General features: G+C 47.0%; 1 protein-coding gene across 2 annotated transcripts in view; it reads right to left on the bottom strand.

The window, feature by feature from the left end:
- The window catches only part of SORT1 (sortilin 1), a 484,851-nt gene that overhangs the window by 126,035 nt on the left and 339,526 nt on the right, over positions 1–19,290 (bottom strand). For both annotated transcript variants that reach the window (XM_069238373.1, XM_069238374.1), the window contains exon 16: positions 733–849. In XM_069238373.1, the coding sequence (XP_069094474.1) occupies positions 733–849 (117 nt within the window). The remainder of the gene's footprint in view (positions 1–732; positions 850–19,290) is intronic.

Raw genomic sequence — 19,290 nt, 5'->3', positions numbered from 1 at the left:
AACCTATTGGGGTGGAATTTGTCTTTGAGTGTGTGTACAACAAATGCTTAACCCTACCCTCTGATAAGCCTACTGCTCGACCACACTACCACAAAATAGAGTATTAGAATTATCTCTTTATGCCACTATCTTACCTCTACGGGGAACCCTTGGACTCTGTGCACACTATTTCTTACTTTGAAATAGTATATACAGAGCCAACTTCCTACATCTGGCATCAACAAAAAGCAAAAAGTCAGGGGGTAACCATGCAAAGGAGGCATTTCCTTACACCTTCATATTTCTTAGTTTCTAAAATTAATGTAATTACGCTCACAAAGTGGCATTCAAACTGCCACATGAAGCACACTTCAAACAGGGAAAATAAATGTGAAACAACTGTGTATTATTAGGAGTTCCAGAACCAGCTGTTTGTTTTTAAGTTGCTGCATACCAACTTGTGGTAGTGGCTAAATCAGGGTGAACTGCTCCAGGCATGACGCCTCCTCAAGAGGGACAAGCACTGCAAATTCAACTCTCAGACACCACATAGATACTTTGTTTTCTGGCCTAAAGGACAGCTTGGGCCAAGCCTATCATGGCAGCTGTAAAAGCACATCCTGAAGAGTGAATTATTCCCTGCATCTCCAGAGAACAAGATCTTAAAGATGAGGGGAGCACCAAAAGACAGTACAGCAAAAACAGTAAGCATGCATGAACTTAGGGATAAGTAAGCAGAAGAGATTTCTTTACCCTTTGGTTATCAGAAGCTCTTCTCGGCCAAAGAGGCAGAACTCCAAATCATGACCCTTCAGTTCTGGTTGCTCGATGCACTCAGATTGGTTCTCCACACGGAAAAAGCCAAAATCACTGAAAGCACAAAATATCAATGAATGAATGACCTTCTCCGTGAACGCAACATAATCCTAGCAAGTCCAAGATACACAGAACCAACAACAAATTACGACATGGTCTCATCTACTCACAGTCATGCATGATCGAGACTAATACTGATACAGTAAGGGGGGGACTGACAAGACCAAGAGGAGGTAGTGTGTTCTGGCCTTACACAGAGAAAGTAGGGTGAGACACAGGAGCAAGAAGAGTAGGTCCGCACTCTGCATAAAGAAAAGAGTGCAAAAAGGAAAAAAAGCTACATGCCTTTGCTAACAGTATTTCTGGAGAATACTATACCTTCACGCAGATTCCTCCCCTTTTAATTATCTTCGAGGCATCAGACTAGATCTGAATAAACCTTTCCCCCCAGAAATAGCTCTCAAACGGAGCCAGGTAGGTACGAGAATATAAATATATATTTGATCTAGATATAGATATCTCTCTTTAGCTAATATATATATATATATATATATATATATATATATATATGGAAAATGTCACTTACCCAGTGTACATCTGTTTGTGACATGTTCTGCTGCAGATTCACATGCTATGCATAGTCCCGCCATCTAGTGTTGGGCTCGGAGAGTTACAAGTTGTTTTTCTTCAAAAAAGTTTTTTCGAGTCACGGGATCAAGTGACTCCCTCTTCGGCTCCATTGCGCATGGGCATCGACTCCATGTTAGATTGTTTTCCCGCAGAGGGTAATGTAGGAGTGGTAGAGTATAAAGAAAAGAGATGTCCATGCAAATGGAATAAAGATATATATATACCTATGTACAAATGAATGTTTTAATGTAAACGGCTACAGGCTCCCGGGGAGGCCACATGTGAATCTGCAGCGGAACATGCCACGAACAGATGTACACTGGGTAAGTGACATTTTCAGTTCGATAGCATGTGTAGCTGAAGATACACATGCTATGCGTAGATTACAAAGCAGTTTTGCCTCCCATAAGCGGTGGTCAGCCTGTAGGAGTTGAAGGTGTTTGTAATAGTGTTCTTAGTACAGCCTGTCCTACTGTGGCCTGTTGTGTTGCTAACACATCTACACAGTAATGCTTGGTAAATGTATGGGGTGTTGACCAACTGGCTGCTTTACAGATTTCTGTCATTGGTATATTTCCTAAAAAAACCATTGTTACCCCTTTTTTCCTGGTGGAATGTGTTTTTGCCATTACTAATAGCTGCCTTTTAGGTTTTAGGTAACATGTTTGGATGCATTTTACTATCCATCTAGCTAGTCCTTGCTTTGAGATAGGGTTACCAGTATGTGGTTTCTGGAATGCCACAAATAACGGTTTGGTTTTCCTAAATGATTTAGTTCTATCAATGTAATACATTATAGCTCTTTTATTGTCCAATGTATGCAGTGCTCTTTCTGCTACAGAGTCTGGCTGTGGGAAGAAGACTGGGAGTTCCACTGTGAGTGATATGAAACGGTGATAACACTTTTGGTAGAAATTTTGGGTTTTTTTGAAGTACCACTTTATGTTTGTGTATTTGTATGAACGGTTCTTGAATAGTGAAAGCTTGGATTTCACTAACTCTTCTAAATGAAGTAATTGCAACTAGGAATGCAACCTTCCATGTTAGGTATTGAATCTGACATGAATGCATAGGTTCAAATGGTGGACCCATGAGTCGTGTGAGTACAATATTTAGATTCCACGAAGGCACTGGGGGTGTTCTTGGTGGTATGATGCGTTTTAGTCCTTCCATAAAGGCTTTGATAACAGGGACCCTAAATAGAGAGGTCTGTTGTATGTTTTGCTAATATGCTGAAATAGCAGTGAGATGTATTTTGATGACAAGAAGGCTAAATTTGCTTTTTGCAGATGAAGCAAGTAACCTACAATGTCTTGTATTGACACTGAAAGAGGGGCAATCTGCTTAGGATGACAGTAAAACACAAACCTTTTCCATTTGATCAAGTAACACTGCCTGGTAGTGGGTTTTGTTGCTTGTTTAATTACTTCCATACATTCTGTTGGAAGATGTAGATATCCAAACTCAAGACTTCAGGAGCCAAATCGCTAGATTGAGTATTTTGGGATCTGGATGCCTGATGAGTTGCTTGTTTTGAGTTAACAGATCTGGTCTGTTGGGGAGTTTGATGTGTGGTACTACGGACAGATCTAACAGTGTTGTGTACCAGGGTTGACGTGCGCACGTTGGTGCTATAAGTATGAGTTTGAGTTTGCTTTGACGCAGTTTGTTGACTAGAAATGGAATGAGTGGGAGAGGGGGAAAAGCGTAAGCAAATATCCCTGACCAGCTGATCCATAGAGCATTGCCCTTGGATAGAGGGTGTGGAAACCTGGATTCGAGGTTTTGGCATTTTGCGTTTTCGCTGGTGGCGAATAGGTCTATGTCTGGCGTTCCCCAGTAATGAAAGTATGTCTAAAGCACTTGGGAATTAATTTCCCACTTGTGTGTTTGTTGATGATCTCGGCTGAGAACATCTGCCAATTGGTTGTGCATCCCTGGATTGTATGGTGCTACCAGGTGAATGTTGTTGTGTATTGCCCAATGCCAAATCTTTTGTACTAGAAGGGACAGTTGCAATGAGTGGGTCCCTCCTTCTTTGTTTAGCTAATACATTGTAGTCATGTTGTCTATTTTGATAAGAATGTGTTTGTGAATGAGAAGAGGCTGAAAGGCTCTCAGTGCTAGGAATACGGCTAGCAATTCTAGGTGATTTATGTGAAGTTGTTTGTGTTTGGTGTCTCCTTGTCCTTGAATGTTGTGATTGTTGAGGTGTGCTCCCCACCCAATCATTGATGCTTCCGTCTGTTGTAAGTATGGTCTGAGGCACAGGGTCTTGAAATGGCTGCCCTTTGTTTAGAATTGTGGAATTCCACCACTGAAGTGATATGCGTGTTTGGCGGTCTATCAACACTAGATCTTGAAGTTGACCGTGTGACTGTGACCATTGTTTTGCAAGGCACTGTTGAAAAGGCTGCATGTTTAATCTTGCATTTGGGACAATGGCAATGTATGATGCCATCATGCCCAACAGTTTCATTACAAATGTGACTGTGTACTGTTCGTTTGACTGAATTTGTGCTAATACATTGTGGAATGCTTGCACTCTTTGTGGACTTGGGCTTGCAAGTGCTGTTTGCGTATTTAGTGTGGCTCCTAAATACTGTTGAATTTGTGCAGTTTGGATTTTTGGTAGTTTGTAGAGAACCCTAGAGTGTGTAGGGTTTGTATTACATAATGTGTATGGTTTTGACACCGTGTATGACTGTTGTATTTTATTAGCCAATCGCCTAGATAAGGAAAGACATGAATGTGTTGCCTTCTTAGGTATGCCGCAACTACCGCCAGGCATTTTGTAAATACTCTGGGAGCTGTTGTTATCCCGAAGGGTAACACTTTGAACTGGTAATGTTTTCCCTGTATTGCAAACCTGAGATATTTTCTGTGCGCTGGATGGATGGGTATGTGAAAATATGCATCCTTGAGGTCTAATGTTGCCATGAAATCTTGCTGTTGAAGCAGTGGGACTACATCCTGTAGTGTTACCATGTGAAAGTGTTCTGATAGGATGTAAAGATTGAGAGTTCTGAGATCTAATATTGGTCTCAAGGTTCCATCTTTTTTGTGAATAAGGAAGTACAGGGAGTAAACCCCTGTTCCGATCTGGTTTTGTGGTACAAGCTCTATGGCTTGTTTGAGTAATAGTGATTGTACTTCTTCTTGCAACATGGAGATGTGTTGGGAGGAGAGTTTGTGTGGTTTTGGAGGTATATCTGGGGGAATTAGTGACAATTCTATGCAATAACCATTGCGGATAATAGACAATACCCAGTTGTCCATTGTAATGGGTATCCAATTGTTGTGGAACGTTTGCAGTCTTCCTCCCACAGGTGAGGTGTGATTTGGGAAGAGATGGAGAGAGTCACTGTTTTGGCTGTGAGACTTGTTTTGTTGGCTGATATGTTCCCCTACCTCCAGGGGAATTGGTCTTTATAATTTCCTCTAAACCCACCTCGTTGGTATTGAGGCTGGTAAGATGATTTGGATTGTGAGGTGGATGCCTCAGGTGTTCGCGCTCTAAAACCACCCCTGTATCGAGGTTTCCGAAATGAACCTCTGTATTGCGTGGTATACAGAGCACCCATGGCTTTAGCGGTGTCTGAGTCTTTTTTCATCTTTTCAATGGCCCTATCAACTTCAGGGCCAAAAAGCTGTTTTTCATTGAATGGCATATTAAGGACAGCCTGCTGAATTACAGGCTTAAACCCTGACAACCGAAGCCATGCGAGTCTCTGAATAGTAACAGCAGTGTTAATTGTCCTAGCTGCTGTTGCTGCTGAATCTAGGGCTGATCTAATTTGGTTGTTAGTAATAGCCTGCCCTTCCTCAACTATTTGCTGTGCCCTTTTTTGTTGGTCTTTGGGGAGATGCTGGATGATATCTTTCATCTCGTCCCAGTGGGCCCTATCATACCTAGCCAATAGCGCTTGGGAGTTGGCTATCCTCCCTTGCATTGATTGGCTGCTTGCAATGCTACTCTTTTGCCAGCAGCATCAAATTTTCTGCTCTCCTTGTCCGGTGGTGGTGCATCACCAGATGACTGAGAGTTGGCCCTTTTCCTAGCTGCACTTACAACTACAGAATCAGGAGGCAGTTGTTGAGTAATGAATGCCGGGTCAGAGGGAGGTGGTTTATATTTTTTCTCCACTCTGGGAGTGATGATCCTGGCTTTGAATGGCTCTTGAAATATTTGATGTGAGGGCTTTAACATTCCTGGAAGCATGGGAAGGGACTGGTAGGTAGTGTGTGTGGAGGATAATGTATTAAAAAGAAAATCATCCTCAAAGGGCTCAGTGTGCATGGCGACATTGTGGTATGATGCCGCCCTAGTCAGAACTTGAGTGTATCCAGTGCTGTCTTCCGGTGGTGATGGTTTGGAAGGATAGCAGTCTGGGCGGTTATCCAGAATGGGACCTGGATCATAGAGATCCCACGGATCCACATTGTCCTGTTGTGAATCTACAGAATGTTCAGGAGACTGTGCAGGTGTATGAGTAGTAGGTTGAGAAACAAGCAGGTGAGGAGAATGAGGAGGAGACTGAGGAGGTGAAAATGGTAGAGGTGGAGATCTTTGCTTAGGCCTTGGCACTTTAGCCGGTGGCTGATTAGTGTCCAATTGTTCTTGAAAGGCCAGCTTCCTCTTAGGCTTCAGAGGAGGTGGAGTTATGATCTTACCAGTGTCTTTATGAATGTGAATTCTGGCCTGCCTTTCATCAATGTCCGCCATCTGGGTGAGTTCCTCTGAAAATGTATGGCTTTCTTTAAGTTGTTTCGAAAGTCCATGCTGGGTCTTTTCGGCTCCAACGCCAGTTTTCTCGGGATCGAAAGGCTGGGAGTGGATGTTGGCCTCGGCTCTGAAAGCGATTTTCGAGGCTTCGACTCAAAGGGTCGGTTTTTGCCTGTTTCGGAGCCAGTGCTTCGGCTCGAATCCGAAGGCTTCGGTGGCATGGCCTTTCTCGGTGCTGAAGTTGTTGCTTGGTCACCGGAGGTCTTATTGCGGGTCGAGCCATAGCCTTCTGGCAGTGGCGTTCCCAAGGCCTTATGTTGGGGCTTGGATTGGGCAGGCGTTCTCACATGCTGTCCTGCCGTGACCAGTCTGTCTTCCTGGGACTCCTGCTCGGAATCAGACCCTCGGACGGAGACTGCAGTGTGCATGATCTCCTTTTCCCCTAGGTCAAGAGGTTCGACGCTTTTCGGCGCCATTTCCAACCTTCGTGCTCTTCTGTCTCGTAGAGTCTTCTTCGAACGGAAGGGTCTGCAGGCCTCACAAGTATCCTCTCAATGGTCTGAAGAGAGACAGATTACAGACGAGATGTTGGTCTGTGTATTGAAACTTGGCGTGGCATCGAGGACAGAAGCGAAATGGGGTCCGGTCTATGAGGCTTCCACACGGTCGGCCCAACCAGGCCCGAGTTGGGCACGGGTGCCCCGAAGGGCGAGTAAAGAAGTTGGATCCGATGGTACCGAAGTGTCGAGAGAGATGATACGCAATCTAAACAATTCAGACGAATTAGAGAGTTTTTAGAACTTTTCCGACTCAAACTACCGGAGCGAAAAGAAACACGTCCGAACCCGATGGCGGAAAGAAAACAATCTAACATGGAGTCGATGCCCATGCGCAATGGAGCCGAAGAGGAGGAGTCACTCGATCCTGTGACTCGAAAACACTTCTTCAAAGAAAAACAACTTGTAACACTCCGAGCCCAACACTAGATGGCAGGACTATGCATAGCATGTGTATCTGCAGATACACATGCCATCGAACATATATATAAATACTCCCTCCGTTATGCTTGACGCTGCCGTGCTTCTGACTGGGTGCGCATTGGAATACGGAAGCTAGCACTTGCAGTGAACCATTACGTACAATCTTAGTCAATATCTGAACAAAAGAACTGATGTTGCTGGGTTCTAATGCTCTGCCAAAAGTACAAGTTACTTACCTTCGGTAACGATATATCTGGTAGAGACATATTCTAGTTACAGATTCCTTCCCTTATACGTCAGTAGATGGTGTCGGTCGAATCCGCGGGCGTCATTGGCATCGTAGTCGCCGTGATGACATCGGAAGTAGTACATAGATTCCGCCACAGCGCATTGGCATCAGTTTCTTTTCATGACTTTCCACGCAAAGCCAGAGTCGCGAAGAACACAGATTGGTGCACCAGAGCTAAGGCTCTGAATGGGGAATCCCTATCCCTAGAAATCAGTTTGCAAGCGGGGAGGATGGGTGGGCCGGTAAGGAATCTGCAACTAGAATATGTCTCTACCAGATATATCATTACCTAAGGTAAGTAACTTGTACATCTGATAGAGACTTTTAGTTGCAGATTCCTTACCTTAGGACAGACACCCAAGCAATGCCATCCTCAGAGGAGGGCTGGGAACAAAGATCATACTAGAAAGTCCTGCAGGACTGAACGACTAAAGTAGCCATCCAGACGGACCTGACTGTCCAGGCAGTAATGTTTAGCAAATGTGTGCAGGGATGCCCACGTAGCTGCCTGGCAGATATCCAGGACAGGAACTCAGAGTGCTAACACAGTGGAAGCAGCAGTTGCTCTGGTGGAATGAGCATGTAAGCCCTCAGGGAGTTGCTTCTTGGCCAAAGCGTACTACATCTTGATGCAAAGAAGTACCCATCAAGAGATGGTATGTTTTTGCATTGCATTCCCTTTCTTCGCACCCACATATCCAACAAAGAGTTGGTCGTCCACCTGGAAATCTGTAGTACGATTTAGATAGAACGCCAACGCTCTTTTTGGGTCCAGACGGTGGAGTTTCTCCTCCTCATGAGAAGGATGTGGGGGCGCATAAAAAGTAGGCAAGGTGATGGACTGGCCTACATGAGAAGGCGTAACAACCTTGGGAAAGAAGAAAGCCTTAGTGCGCAACACCACTTTGTCAGGGTGCACAGACAAGTATGGGGGCTTCGAAGAAAGAGCCTGAAGCTCACCTGCTCTGCGAGCAAAAGTGATGGCAACAAGAAAAACAGTCTTGAAAGTGTGGAGCCGTAAAGGGCAATTGTGCATCGCTCGAATGGAGTAGACACTAAGGGCCAGAAGTAGCAAGCAGTTTAGCCCATTCTGTGTCTATGGGAAAATGTGTTTGTACCTATGGCCCTAAGAAAGTAAGCACAAGATTGAGCTCCCACTGTGGCATGATAAATGGAGTGGGAGGAAATAAATGGATGAGATCTTTAAGGAATCGAATGACAAAGAGTGAAGGCTGATCAGGTAACCTAAGAAAGGCCGAAATAGCAGATAAATACCCTTTAAGGGAGCCCAAAGCAGAACCCTGCTGGGTTAAAGAAAGGATGAACAAAAGAACCTCAGAAAGAGGAGCAGAGAGGGAATCAACAGATTTGTTGGTACACCATGCCAAAAGTTTATGCCAACAACAGGCTGTAGGAAGTTGGCTCTGTATATACTATTTCAAAGTAAGAAATAGTGTGCACAGAGTCCAAGGGTTCCCCTTAGAGGTAAGATAGTGGCAAAAGTAGATAATTCGAATGCTCTATTTTGTGGTAGTGTGGTTGAGCAGTAGGCTTATCAGAGGGTAGTGCTAAGCATTTGTTGTACACACAGGAAATAAATGAGGAACACACACTCAAAGACTTACTCCAGGCCAATAGGTTTTTATATTGAAAAATATATTTTCTTACTTTATTTTAAGAACCACAGGTTCAAGATTTACAGTTAATACTTTAAATGTAAGGTACTTCACTTAGATACTTTAGGAACTTTGAATGAACACAATATCATGTACAGTCCTTGTAAAAATGGCAATAAGCTATTTTCAAAGTGGCCACTTAGTGCACAAATCAACAGTTCCTGGGGAAAGTAAGTAAAGGTTAGTTTTGGAGGTAAGTAAAACACTTACAAGTCTCAAGTTTGGGGCATAGGCAGCCCACCGTTGGGGGTTCAAGGCAACCCCAAAGTTACCACACCAGCAGCTCAGGGCTGGTCAGGTGCAGAGGTCAAAGAGGTGCCTAAAACACATAGGCGCCTATGGGGAACAGGGGTGCTCCGGTTCCAGTCTGCCAGCAGGTAAGTACCTGCGTCCTCGGGGGGCAAACCAGGGGGGTTTTTGTAGAGCACCGAGGGGGACACGAGAAGGCACCCGAAGTACACCCTCAGTGTCACAGGGGCGGCCGGGTGCAGTGAGCAAAGCAGGCGTCGGGTTTTAGATTGAAAACAATGGAGGGACCCGGGGGTCACTCTAGCGTTGCAGCCAGGCACAGGGGGGGCTTCTCGGGACAGCCACCACCTGGGCTAAGCAAAGGGTCACCTGGGGGTCGCTCTTGCACTGAAGTTCGGTTCCTTTAGGTCCTGGGGGCTGCGGGGGCAGTGTAGGTTCCAGGCATCGGGTCCCTTGTTACAGGCTGTCGCGGTCAGGGGGAGCCTCTGGATTCTTTCTGCAGGCGTCGCTGTAGGGGCTCAGGGGGGTCATCTCTGGTTACTCACGGGCTCGCAGTCGCCGGGGAATCCTCTCTGTGGTGTTTGTTTTCTGCAGGTTGAGCCGGGGGCGTCACTGCAGAGTGTGAAGTCTCACGCTTCTGGCGGGAAACGTGCAGCCTTTGAAAGTTGTTTCTTTGTTGCAAAGAAGTAGCTGGTTTTGAACAGGGCCAATGTTCACGCTAGTTTCTTGGTCCTTTAGTCCAGGGCAGTCCTCTAAGGCTTCAGAGGTCCCTGGTCCCTGTCAGATGCGTCGCTGGAGCAGGTTTTTGAAGTTGGAGACAGGCCGGTAGGGCTGGGGCCTAATCAGTTGTCGTCTTCCTCCTTCTCTGCAGGCTTGTAGGTCAGCAGTCCTTCTTCTTCAGGTAGTAGGAATCTGATTTCCTGGGATCTGGGAAGCCCCTAAATACTGAATTTAGGGGTGTGTTTAGGTCTGGGAGGGCAGTAGCCAATGGCTACTGTCCTTGAGGGTGGCTACACCCTCTTTGTGCCTCCTCCCTGTGGGGAGGGGGGCACATCCCTAATCCTATTGGGGGAATCCTCGAAACTCAAGATGGAGGATTTCTCAAGGCAAGGGTCACCTCAGCTCAGGACACCTTAGGGGCTGTCCTGACTGGTGGGTGACTCCTCCTTGCTTTTCTCATTATCTCTTCCAGCCTTACCACCAAAAGTGGGGGCAGTGGCCGGAGGGGCGGGCATCTCCACTAGCTGTGATGCCCTGGGGCACTGTAACAAAAGGGGTGAGCCTTTGAGGCTCACCGCCAGGTGTTACAGTTCCTGCAGGGGGAGGTGAGAAGCACCTCCACCCAGTCCAGGCTTTGTTCCTGGCCACAGAGTGACAAAGGCACTCTCCCCATGTGGCTAGCAACATGTCTGGTGTGTGACAGGTTTGCAGGAACTGGTCAGCCTACACTAGAAGTCTGGTATGTTTTCAGGGGGCATCTCTAAGATGCCCTCTGGGTGTATTTTACAATAAATTGCACACTGGCATCAGTGGGCATTTATTGTGCTGAAAAGTTTGATACCAAACTTCCCAGTTTTCAGTGTAGCCATTATGGTGCTGTGGAGTTTGTGTATGACAGACTCCCAGACCATATACTCTTATGGCTACCCTGCACTTACAATGTCTAAGGTTTTGCTTAGACACTGTAGGGGCATAGTGCTCATGCACCTATGCCCTCACCTGTGGTATAGTGCACCCTGCCTTAGGGCTGTAAGGCCTGCTAGAGGGGTGACTTATCTATGCCATAGGCAGTGTGAGGTTGGCATGGCACTCTGAGGGGAGTGCCATGTCGACTTAGTCATTTTCTCCCCACCAGCACACACAAGATGGCAAGCAGTGTGTCTGTGCTGAGTGAGGGGTCCCCAGGGTGGCAATAAGACATGCTGCAGCCCTTAGAGACCTTCCCTGGCATCAGGGCCCTCGGTACCAGTTACAAGGGACTTACCTGGATGCCAGGGTGTGCCAATTGTGGAGACAAAGGTACAGTTTTAGGGAAAGAACACTGGTGCTGGGGCCTGGTTAGCAGGCCTCAGCACATTTTCAAATCATAACTTGGCATCAGCAAAGGCAAAAAGTCAGGGGGTAACCATGCCAAGGAGGCATTTCCTTACAACCGGCACGGAAGGAAAAGAACTGACGTACGCGTGCCGGGGTGGTGCTTATATGGAAGACCGTGACATCACAGACGGCTCCAACGACACCACGCAGAGCCTGACGACGCACGTGGATCCAAATGACGCCACCCAACGGCACGAGCAGGGTATTGCTCAGCAGAAAAATTCCAGATTCGAAGCGGACGCCAGGGAATTCTAAGGTAAGGAATCTGAAGTTAGAAGTCTCTATCAGATGGCGGACTGATGGGGGTGAGGGGCAGTGGAAAAGCCGAGGGACTGAGCCATAGCCCGGGAGTCCTTAAACCTCTGCAAAGCTGTCTTGTCTCCAAAGAGACAGGAGCCATCAAAGGGCATGTCCATAAGAGTCTGCTGGGCATCCCCGAAAAACCAGATGTACGCAACCAGGCGTGGCGCTCAAGGCCACTGTCGTCGCAACTGATCTACTTAGAGAGTCAGTTGTGTCCAGCCCACATCTGATCGTGAACTTTGCTGCATCTCTACCATTGGTGACAGCTTGGGAGACGATAGCACGGGCCTCCTCTGGTATCTGCGGCAGAACCTGCGTGATCGTATCCCACAGAGAGTGGGTATAGCGGTCCAAAAGGGATGCAGTGTTCACAGACCGCAGCGGGAGACTGGAGGGAGAAAACATTTTCTTCCCAAATTGTTCCAGCCTTTTTGATTCCCTATCCGGGGGTGCAGAAGGGAATGCATCTGAGGAAGAGGATGTCTGGATGACAAGGTTCTCAGGCGTGGGGTGTTGGGATAGGAATTTAGGGTCGTTCAGGCTGGGCCGATGGCCGCGTGCCATAGTCCTGTTCACACGAGCCCCTGTGTTGAGTCAGGACCAAGTACCCAATAGGATATCGGTGAGGGCTTTATTGAATGGCATAAAGGGCTCAGACGTGGAAGCCCCTGGCTGAAGCACCTCCATCAGGAGACCTGAACTGACCTGAACAATAGGCAGCTCAAGACCGAGGACCTCAGCCGCCCTACCCACCACCTTAGAATAAGTGGCTCCCTCCGCCGCAGCCACGGTAGGAGAAGACAGCATGCCAGCGTCTGGAAAAGTGTCCAGGCCACTGGTCTCGCCCAACTCGTGTGCCCAGTCCAAATTACGGTCATCCTGGTATTCATAAGAGTCCAGGGACCCTTACAATCCTTCCCCAAATTGGTACCCATAAGAAAAAGGGTCAGAATCCGACCCGGGTGAATAGGCCCCATTGAAGACAGATGGCGCTGGCCGACGCCATTCTGACTCCGAGTCACCAGGGATGAGGATTGGGTCAAAGTCGATGGAGGGCACCGACGTCAGGAGCGTCGGCAATCAAACGGGCGCTAGGGAAGGTCTCAATGATGCAACTGGCACCGGTGTGCACCAGAGGTGGATCCAGAGGGGACCTCGGTGGTCGGAGCTGAAGCCACCGGCATGGAACCCAAAGGCCCCCCGACCAAACCCTTTGGGCCCAAAGGCGCCGGTTAGGGGTCGCTCCGGCTCCCGGAAACTTGGGGAAGCACGGAGAGGACCCAGAAGGAAGCTTCGAAGTCTGAGGCCTCAAGTGTTGACGCTCCTCCTGTGTCGCATCAGCCGAGTTACAGGGTGAAGTCGAAGGGTGACGGGATCTCTTTGACTTCTTTTTACCTTGGCCCAAAGACTTTGAGGAAGAAGAATTGTCTCAAGACCTTCCTCCTCGAGCAACACCGCCACCTACATGGAGTCAAGCGCTGGGCCACCATGAGCATGAGGGACCACTCCCTCAAGGCCTTTGGGTGCATGGCCCAGCACTCTGAGCACGACTTCGGGTCGTGGTCGCACTACAGGCACCACAAGCACAGCAGATGCGGCTCAGTCACCGACCTCATGCGGTGATAGAAATTAATATATTGGTGGTTGATGCTTAAAGTTCACACATCTGAAACAAAAGAACAATGTCCAATAATGGATGCAGCGAGTCCTTGGCAGGGTTCCAACCTGGTAAAAATACCCAACCACCAAGGGTATTGATTGCATAGATCAAAAAGAAGGAAAAACTTCCTTTGAGCTGTGCTGAAAAGTCAAATTCAAAAACAGAGATACCAGGGCACTCCAAATAATAGTCCACAGTGAATAGAAGTCCAAAATCTTTAATTCCTTATGTTGAAAACATGGAAAACATATGTATGCAGAAACAGCCAACACGTGTTTCATCCAACAGGACTTTTTCAAGGCTGAAACAATGGAAAATAGTATTGCTTTATATACATCAATACATCAGTCTCATGTAGACTGCATGAGAGTATCTCAACTTTAAGTTTTTTTGATTTTTTTCTTGAATGTTTCTACTCGTTTTTTGTTCTGTGTGCTATTTAACACTTTTGTGATGTATTGATGTATATAAAGCAATACTATTTTCCATTGTTTCAGCCTTGAAAAAGTCCTGTTGGACGAAACACGTGTTGGCTGTTTCTGCTTACATATGTTTTCCATGTTTTCAACATAAGGAATTAAAGATTTTGGACTTCTATTCACTGTGGACTATTATTTGGAGTGCCCTGGTATCTCTGTTTTTGAATTCGACCTCATACAGTGACAGTCCTCGCACGGTTTGAAACCGGTCTTCGGGGACATCCTCGACGCACCAAAAAACTCACCAAACTCAACAAAAGGCTTGAATTCGCTCAAAAAGAGAAAGCAGGGTAGCTCTCTCAGGATCAGCAAGTGGAGCAGAAAGAAAAGAACTGACGTCACAATCTGAGGCGGCGTCTATGTACTACTCCCGACGTCATCACGGCAAATATGATGCTAACGACACTCCGAGTCGACCCATGCCACCCATCAATGTGCAAGAGTATTGGAAAAAAAAAAATCTTCGGATCCAGTCTGACGCCTGGAGGAAAATTATAAGGTAAGGAATCTGCAACTATAAGTATCAGATACTTTTATTAGTTTACTGCTGCCACCATCAAACGCATTTCGTCTACCTCAGTAGCCCTGCTCACTGATGGAGAAGCGCCATTTTGTGTTTCTATTTTCATTAGTGCATCCACATACACCACAAACAAAAGGCTTGAACATACAAAATAGCAATGTTGCAACTACGAGCTATAGCAGTATATTATACTGATTACAAGATCATTCTTGGCTCATATCACTGTATATAAGTTTCACAAAAAAGCCAGCAATCATTGAGATGGTATAATAAACATATGTCAGTTCCTATTACCAATCATTTGAAATTATTGTGCAAGCGAAGACATTGAGCCCAAGTGGACAAGAAGCACCTGATTTTATCAACACCAATGCATTATACTTTAGGCAATATAAATATTCTGAATACCATTATACCAATGCATTATACTTTAGGCAATATAAATATTATGAATACCATTATATCTGATGCAGGGAGCACTGGAGGGGGGGAGCACTGTCGAGGGTTGTCGCATTTCAGTTGAGCTGGAGCGACTGGCTATTTTGCGTGTTTCCTCCTATACCCTTGATTCCTCTGGTTTCCAGGAAGATAAATAGCCTCGGATTGCCCAAGAGGGGTGTGGTTTACAGGAAGTTGGCTCTGTATATACTATTTCAAAGTAAGAAATAGTGTGCACAGAGTCTAAGGGTTCCCCTTAGAGGTAAGACAGTGGCAAAAAGAGATAATTCTAATGCTCTATTTTGTAGTAGTGTGGGCGAGCAGTAGGCTTATCAGAGGGTAGTGTTAAGCATTTGTTGTACACACACAGGCAATAAATGAGGAACACACACTCAAAAGACAATTCCAGGCCAATAGGTTTTTATATTGAAAAATATATTTTCTTAGTTTATTTTAAGAACCACAGGTTCAAGATTTACAAACAATACTTCAAATGAAAGGTATTTCACTCAGGTATCTTAGGAACTTTGAATCAACACAATAGCATGTACAGTTTTGGCAAAAATGGCAATAAGCTATTTTCAAATTGGACAGTGCAAAATTCAACAGTTCCTGGGGAGGTAAGTGTTAGTTTTTCAGGTAAGTAAAGCACTTACAGGGTTCAAAGTTGGGTCCCAGGTAGCCCACCGTTGGGGGTTCAGGGCAACCCCAAAGTTACCACACCAGCAGCTCAGGGCCGGTCAGGTGCAGAGGTCAAAGTGGTGCCCAAAACGCATAGGCTTCAATGGAGAAGGGGGTGCCCCGGTTCCAGTCTGCCAGCAGGTAAGTACCTGAGACTTTGGAGGGCAGACCAGGGGGTTTTGTAGGGCACCGGGGGGGACACAAGTCAGCACAAAAAGTACACCCTCAGCGGCACAGGGGCGGCCGGGTGCAGAGTGCAACCAGGCGTTGGGTTTGCAATAGGTTTCAATGGGAGACCCAGGGGTCTCTTCAGCGATGCAGGCAGGCAAGGGGGGGCTCCTCGGGGTAGCCACCACCTGGGCAAGTGAGAGGGCCCCCTGGGGGTCGCTCCTGCACTGGAGGTCGGATCCTTCAGGTTCTGGGGGCTGCGGGTGCAGTGTGTTTCCCAGCCGTCGGGTTCTTTGAAGCAGGCAGTCGCGGTCAGGGGGAGCCTCTGGATTCCCTCTGCAGGTGTCGCTGGGGCGGGTCAGGGGGGTCAACTCTGGCTACTCACAGGGTCGCAAGCCGGGGAGTTCTCCTAGTAGTGTTGGTTCTCCGCAGGTCGAGCCGGGGGCGTCGGGTGCAGAGTGGAAAGTCTCACGCTTCCCGCGGGAAACGTGTGGTCTTTAAAAGTTGCTTCTTTGTTGCAAAGTTGCAGTCTTTGTGGAACAGGCCGCTGTCCTCGGGAGTTCTTGGTCCTTTTAGATGCAGGGTAGTCCTCTGAGGCTTCAGAGGTCGCTGGACCCTGGGGGACGCGTCGCTGTTTTTCTCGAAGTGGGGAGACAGGCCGGTAGGGCTGGGGCCAAAGCAGTTGGTGTCTCCGTCTTCTCTGCAGGGCTTCAGGCCAGCAGTCCTCCTTCGTCTTCAGGTTGCAGGAATCTAGTTTCCTAGGTTCTGGGGAGCCCCTAAATAGTGAATTTAGGGGTGTGTTTAGGTCTGGGAGGGCAGTAGCCAATGGCTACTGTCCTTGAGGGTGGCTACACCCTCTTTGTGCCTCCTCCCTGAGGGGAGGGTGGGGCACGTCCCTATTCCTATTGGGGGAATCCTCCAAAATCAAGATGGAGGATTTCTAAATGCAGGGGTCACCTCAGCTCAGGACACCTTAGGGGCTGTCCTGACTGGAGTGTGACTCCTCCTTGTTTTTCTCATTATCTCCCCTGGACTTGCCGCCAAAAGTGGGGGCTGTGTGCAGGGGGCGGGCATCTCCACTAGCTGGAGTGCCCTGGGGCATTGTAACACGAAGCCTGAGCCTTTGAGGCTCACTGCTAGGTGTTACAGTTCCTGCAGGGGGGGGAGGTGTGAAGCACCCCCACCCAGAGCAGGCTTTTGTTTCTGTCCTCAGAGAGCACAAAGGCCCTCACCACATGGGGTCAGAAACTCGTCTCTCAGCAGCAGGCTGGCACAGACCAGTCAGTCCTGCACTGAACAATTGGGTAAAATACAGGGGGCATCTCTAAGATGCCCTCTGTGTGCATTTGTTAATAAATCCAACACTGGCATAAGTGTGGGTTTATTATTCTGAGAAGTTTGATACCAAACTTCCCAGTATTCAGTGTAGCCACTATGGAGCTGTGGAGTTCGTTTTTGACAAACTTTCAGACCCTATACTGAATATGGCCACACTGTACTTACAGTGTCTAAGAATAGACAGACACTGTAGGGGCATATTGCTCATGCAGCTATGCCCTCACCTGTGGTATAGTGCACCCTGCCTTAGGGCTGTAAGGCCTGCTAGAGGGGTGACTTACCTATGCCACAGGCAGCATTTTGTGTGCATGGCATCCTGAGGGGGATGCCATGTCGACTTTGCCTTTTTCTCCCCACCAACACAAACAATCTGCAATGGCAGTGTGCATGTGTTAGGTGAGGGGTCCCTGAGGGTGGCACAACATATGCTGCAGCCCTTAGGGACATTCCCTGGTCACAGGGCCCTTGGTACCACTGGTACCTTTTACAAGGGACTTATCTGTGTGCCAGGGGTGTGCCAATTGTGGAAACAATAGTACATTTTAGGTGAAAGAACACTGGTGCTGGGGCCTGGTTAGCAGGGCCCCAGCACACTTCTCAGTCAAGTCAGCATCAGTATCAGGCAAAAAGTGGGGGGTAACTGCAACAGGGAGCCATTTCCTTACACTACCCTATCTGTGTGTATCTGGAAGAATGGTTCTTCTAAAGTTAGAGCCGGTATTTCACTTCTTAGAGAAGGGATAGCCACTAAAAAGGCTTCTTTCCGTGGAAGAAGTTGTACAGAACAGGATTTCATATGCTCAAAAGGTGGACCCATGAGTCTAATAAGTACAACATTTAGGTTCCATGATGCGATTGGGGGGAACCCTGGGAAGAATGACTCTTTTGAGGCCTTCCATGAAGGCTTTGATAACTGAAATCCTGAATAAAGAGATATTTTGTCTATTTTAGAGGTAAGCAGCTATAGCCCCCTAAATGATGTCTGATGAGTGTGCCAGGTTTGCCTTTTGTAAATGTAGGAGATAATGTATTGAACTGAGGCTCTGAGTGTGTTAATGTGTTTAGGCTGACAGTAGCAGAATTTTTTTTCTCCATTTTGTAGCATAACCCTGTCTAGTTGTAGGTTTACGTGCCTCTCTAAGAATTTCCATACATTCGGAGGGAAGATTCAAATAACCAAACTCTATGACTTCAGGAGCCATATTGCAAGGTGTTTTGGTGTCTGGATGTCTGATTTGACCTTGCTTTTGAGTTAGAGGGTCTGGCCTGTTAAGGAGTTTTTCACTAAGAACTACAGACAGATCCAACAGTGTTGTGAATTAAGGTTGACGACCCATGTGGATGCTACAAGGATCATGGTGAGTGATGTTTTGCAAACTAGAGAGGGACTGAGTGGGAGAGGCGGAAAAGCCTAAGAAAAATATCCCTGACCAATTCATCCATAGAGCATTGCCCTTAGACTGAGGGTGTGGGAATTTGGACGCAAAGTTTGGGCATTTTGAATTTACTGCGGTGGCAAAGAGGTCTATTTGTGTTGTTTCCCTTCTTTGAAAGTATTGGTGAAGTACTGGTGGGTGAAGTTACCATTCGTGGACTTGTTGCTGCATCCTGATGAGGAGGTCTGCAAACTGATAGTCCATTCCTGGAAGATATTCTGCTGGTAAGTGAATGTGGTGGTGAATTACCCATTTCCAAATTGTCGGAGCAAAAAGGGACAATTGAGAAGAACATGTCCGCCCTGTTTTTGTAGATAATACATGGCTGTTATTTTGTCTGTGCAGACTAGAACCTCTTTGTGGGATAGTGTAGTAGAAAGGCTTTGAGTGCTAGAAAGATGGCCTTTAACTCCAAGTAGTTGATGTGAGAAGTTTGTTTAATGGGATCCCACATACCTTGTATTATGAGGTTGTTAAGGTGAGCTCCCAAACCTGTCTGGTAGTTAGAGTGACTTGAAGCAAAGGGTCTTGAAAGGGCTGCCCCTTGGAAAGGTTGGTGTGAATCCACCATTAGATAGAGCGGTGAGTCTGGCGGCTCAACAACACTAGATCTTGGAGATGACCCAATGACTGAGACCACTGACGAGATAGACACTGCTGCAAGGGACGCATGTGTAGTCTGGCATGAGGAACGGATTGCCATGTAGGACACCAAAATCCCTAGTAACTGCATCATTGTTCTCACTGTTTAAGTGTGGTTTTCTTGTAGTTGGGAGAGAAAAGTTTGAATTCGAGCTGGGCTTGGATATGCCAACTCTGACT

Source organism: Pleurodeles waltl, chromosome 6 (assembly GCF_031143425.1).
Source record: "Pleurodeles waltl isolate 20211129_DDA chromosome 6, aPleWal1.hap1.20221129, whole genome shotgun sequence".
Taxonomy (NCBI): domain Eukaryota; kingdom Metazoa; phylum Chordata; class Amphibia; order Caudata; family Salamandridae; genus Pleurodeles; species Pleurodeles waltl.
Note: the sequence above shows the minus strand (reverse complement) of the source record. Positions and strands in the feature narration are given on the sequence as shown.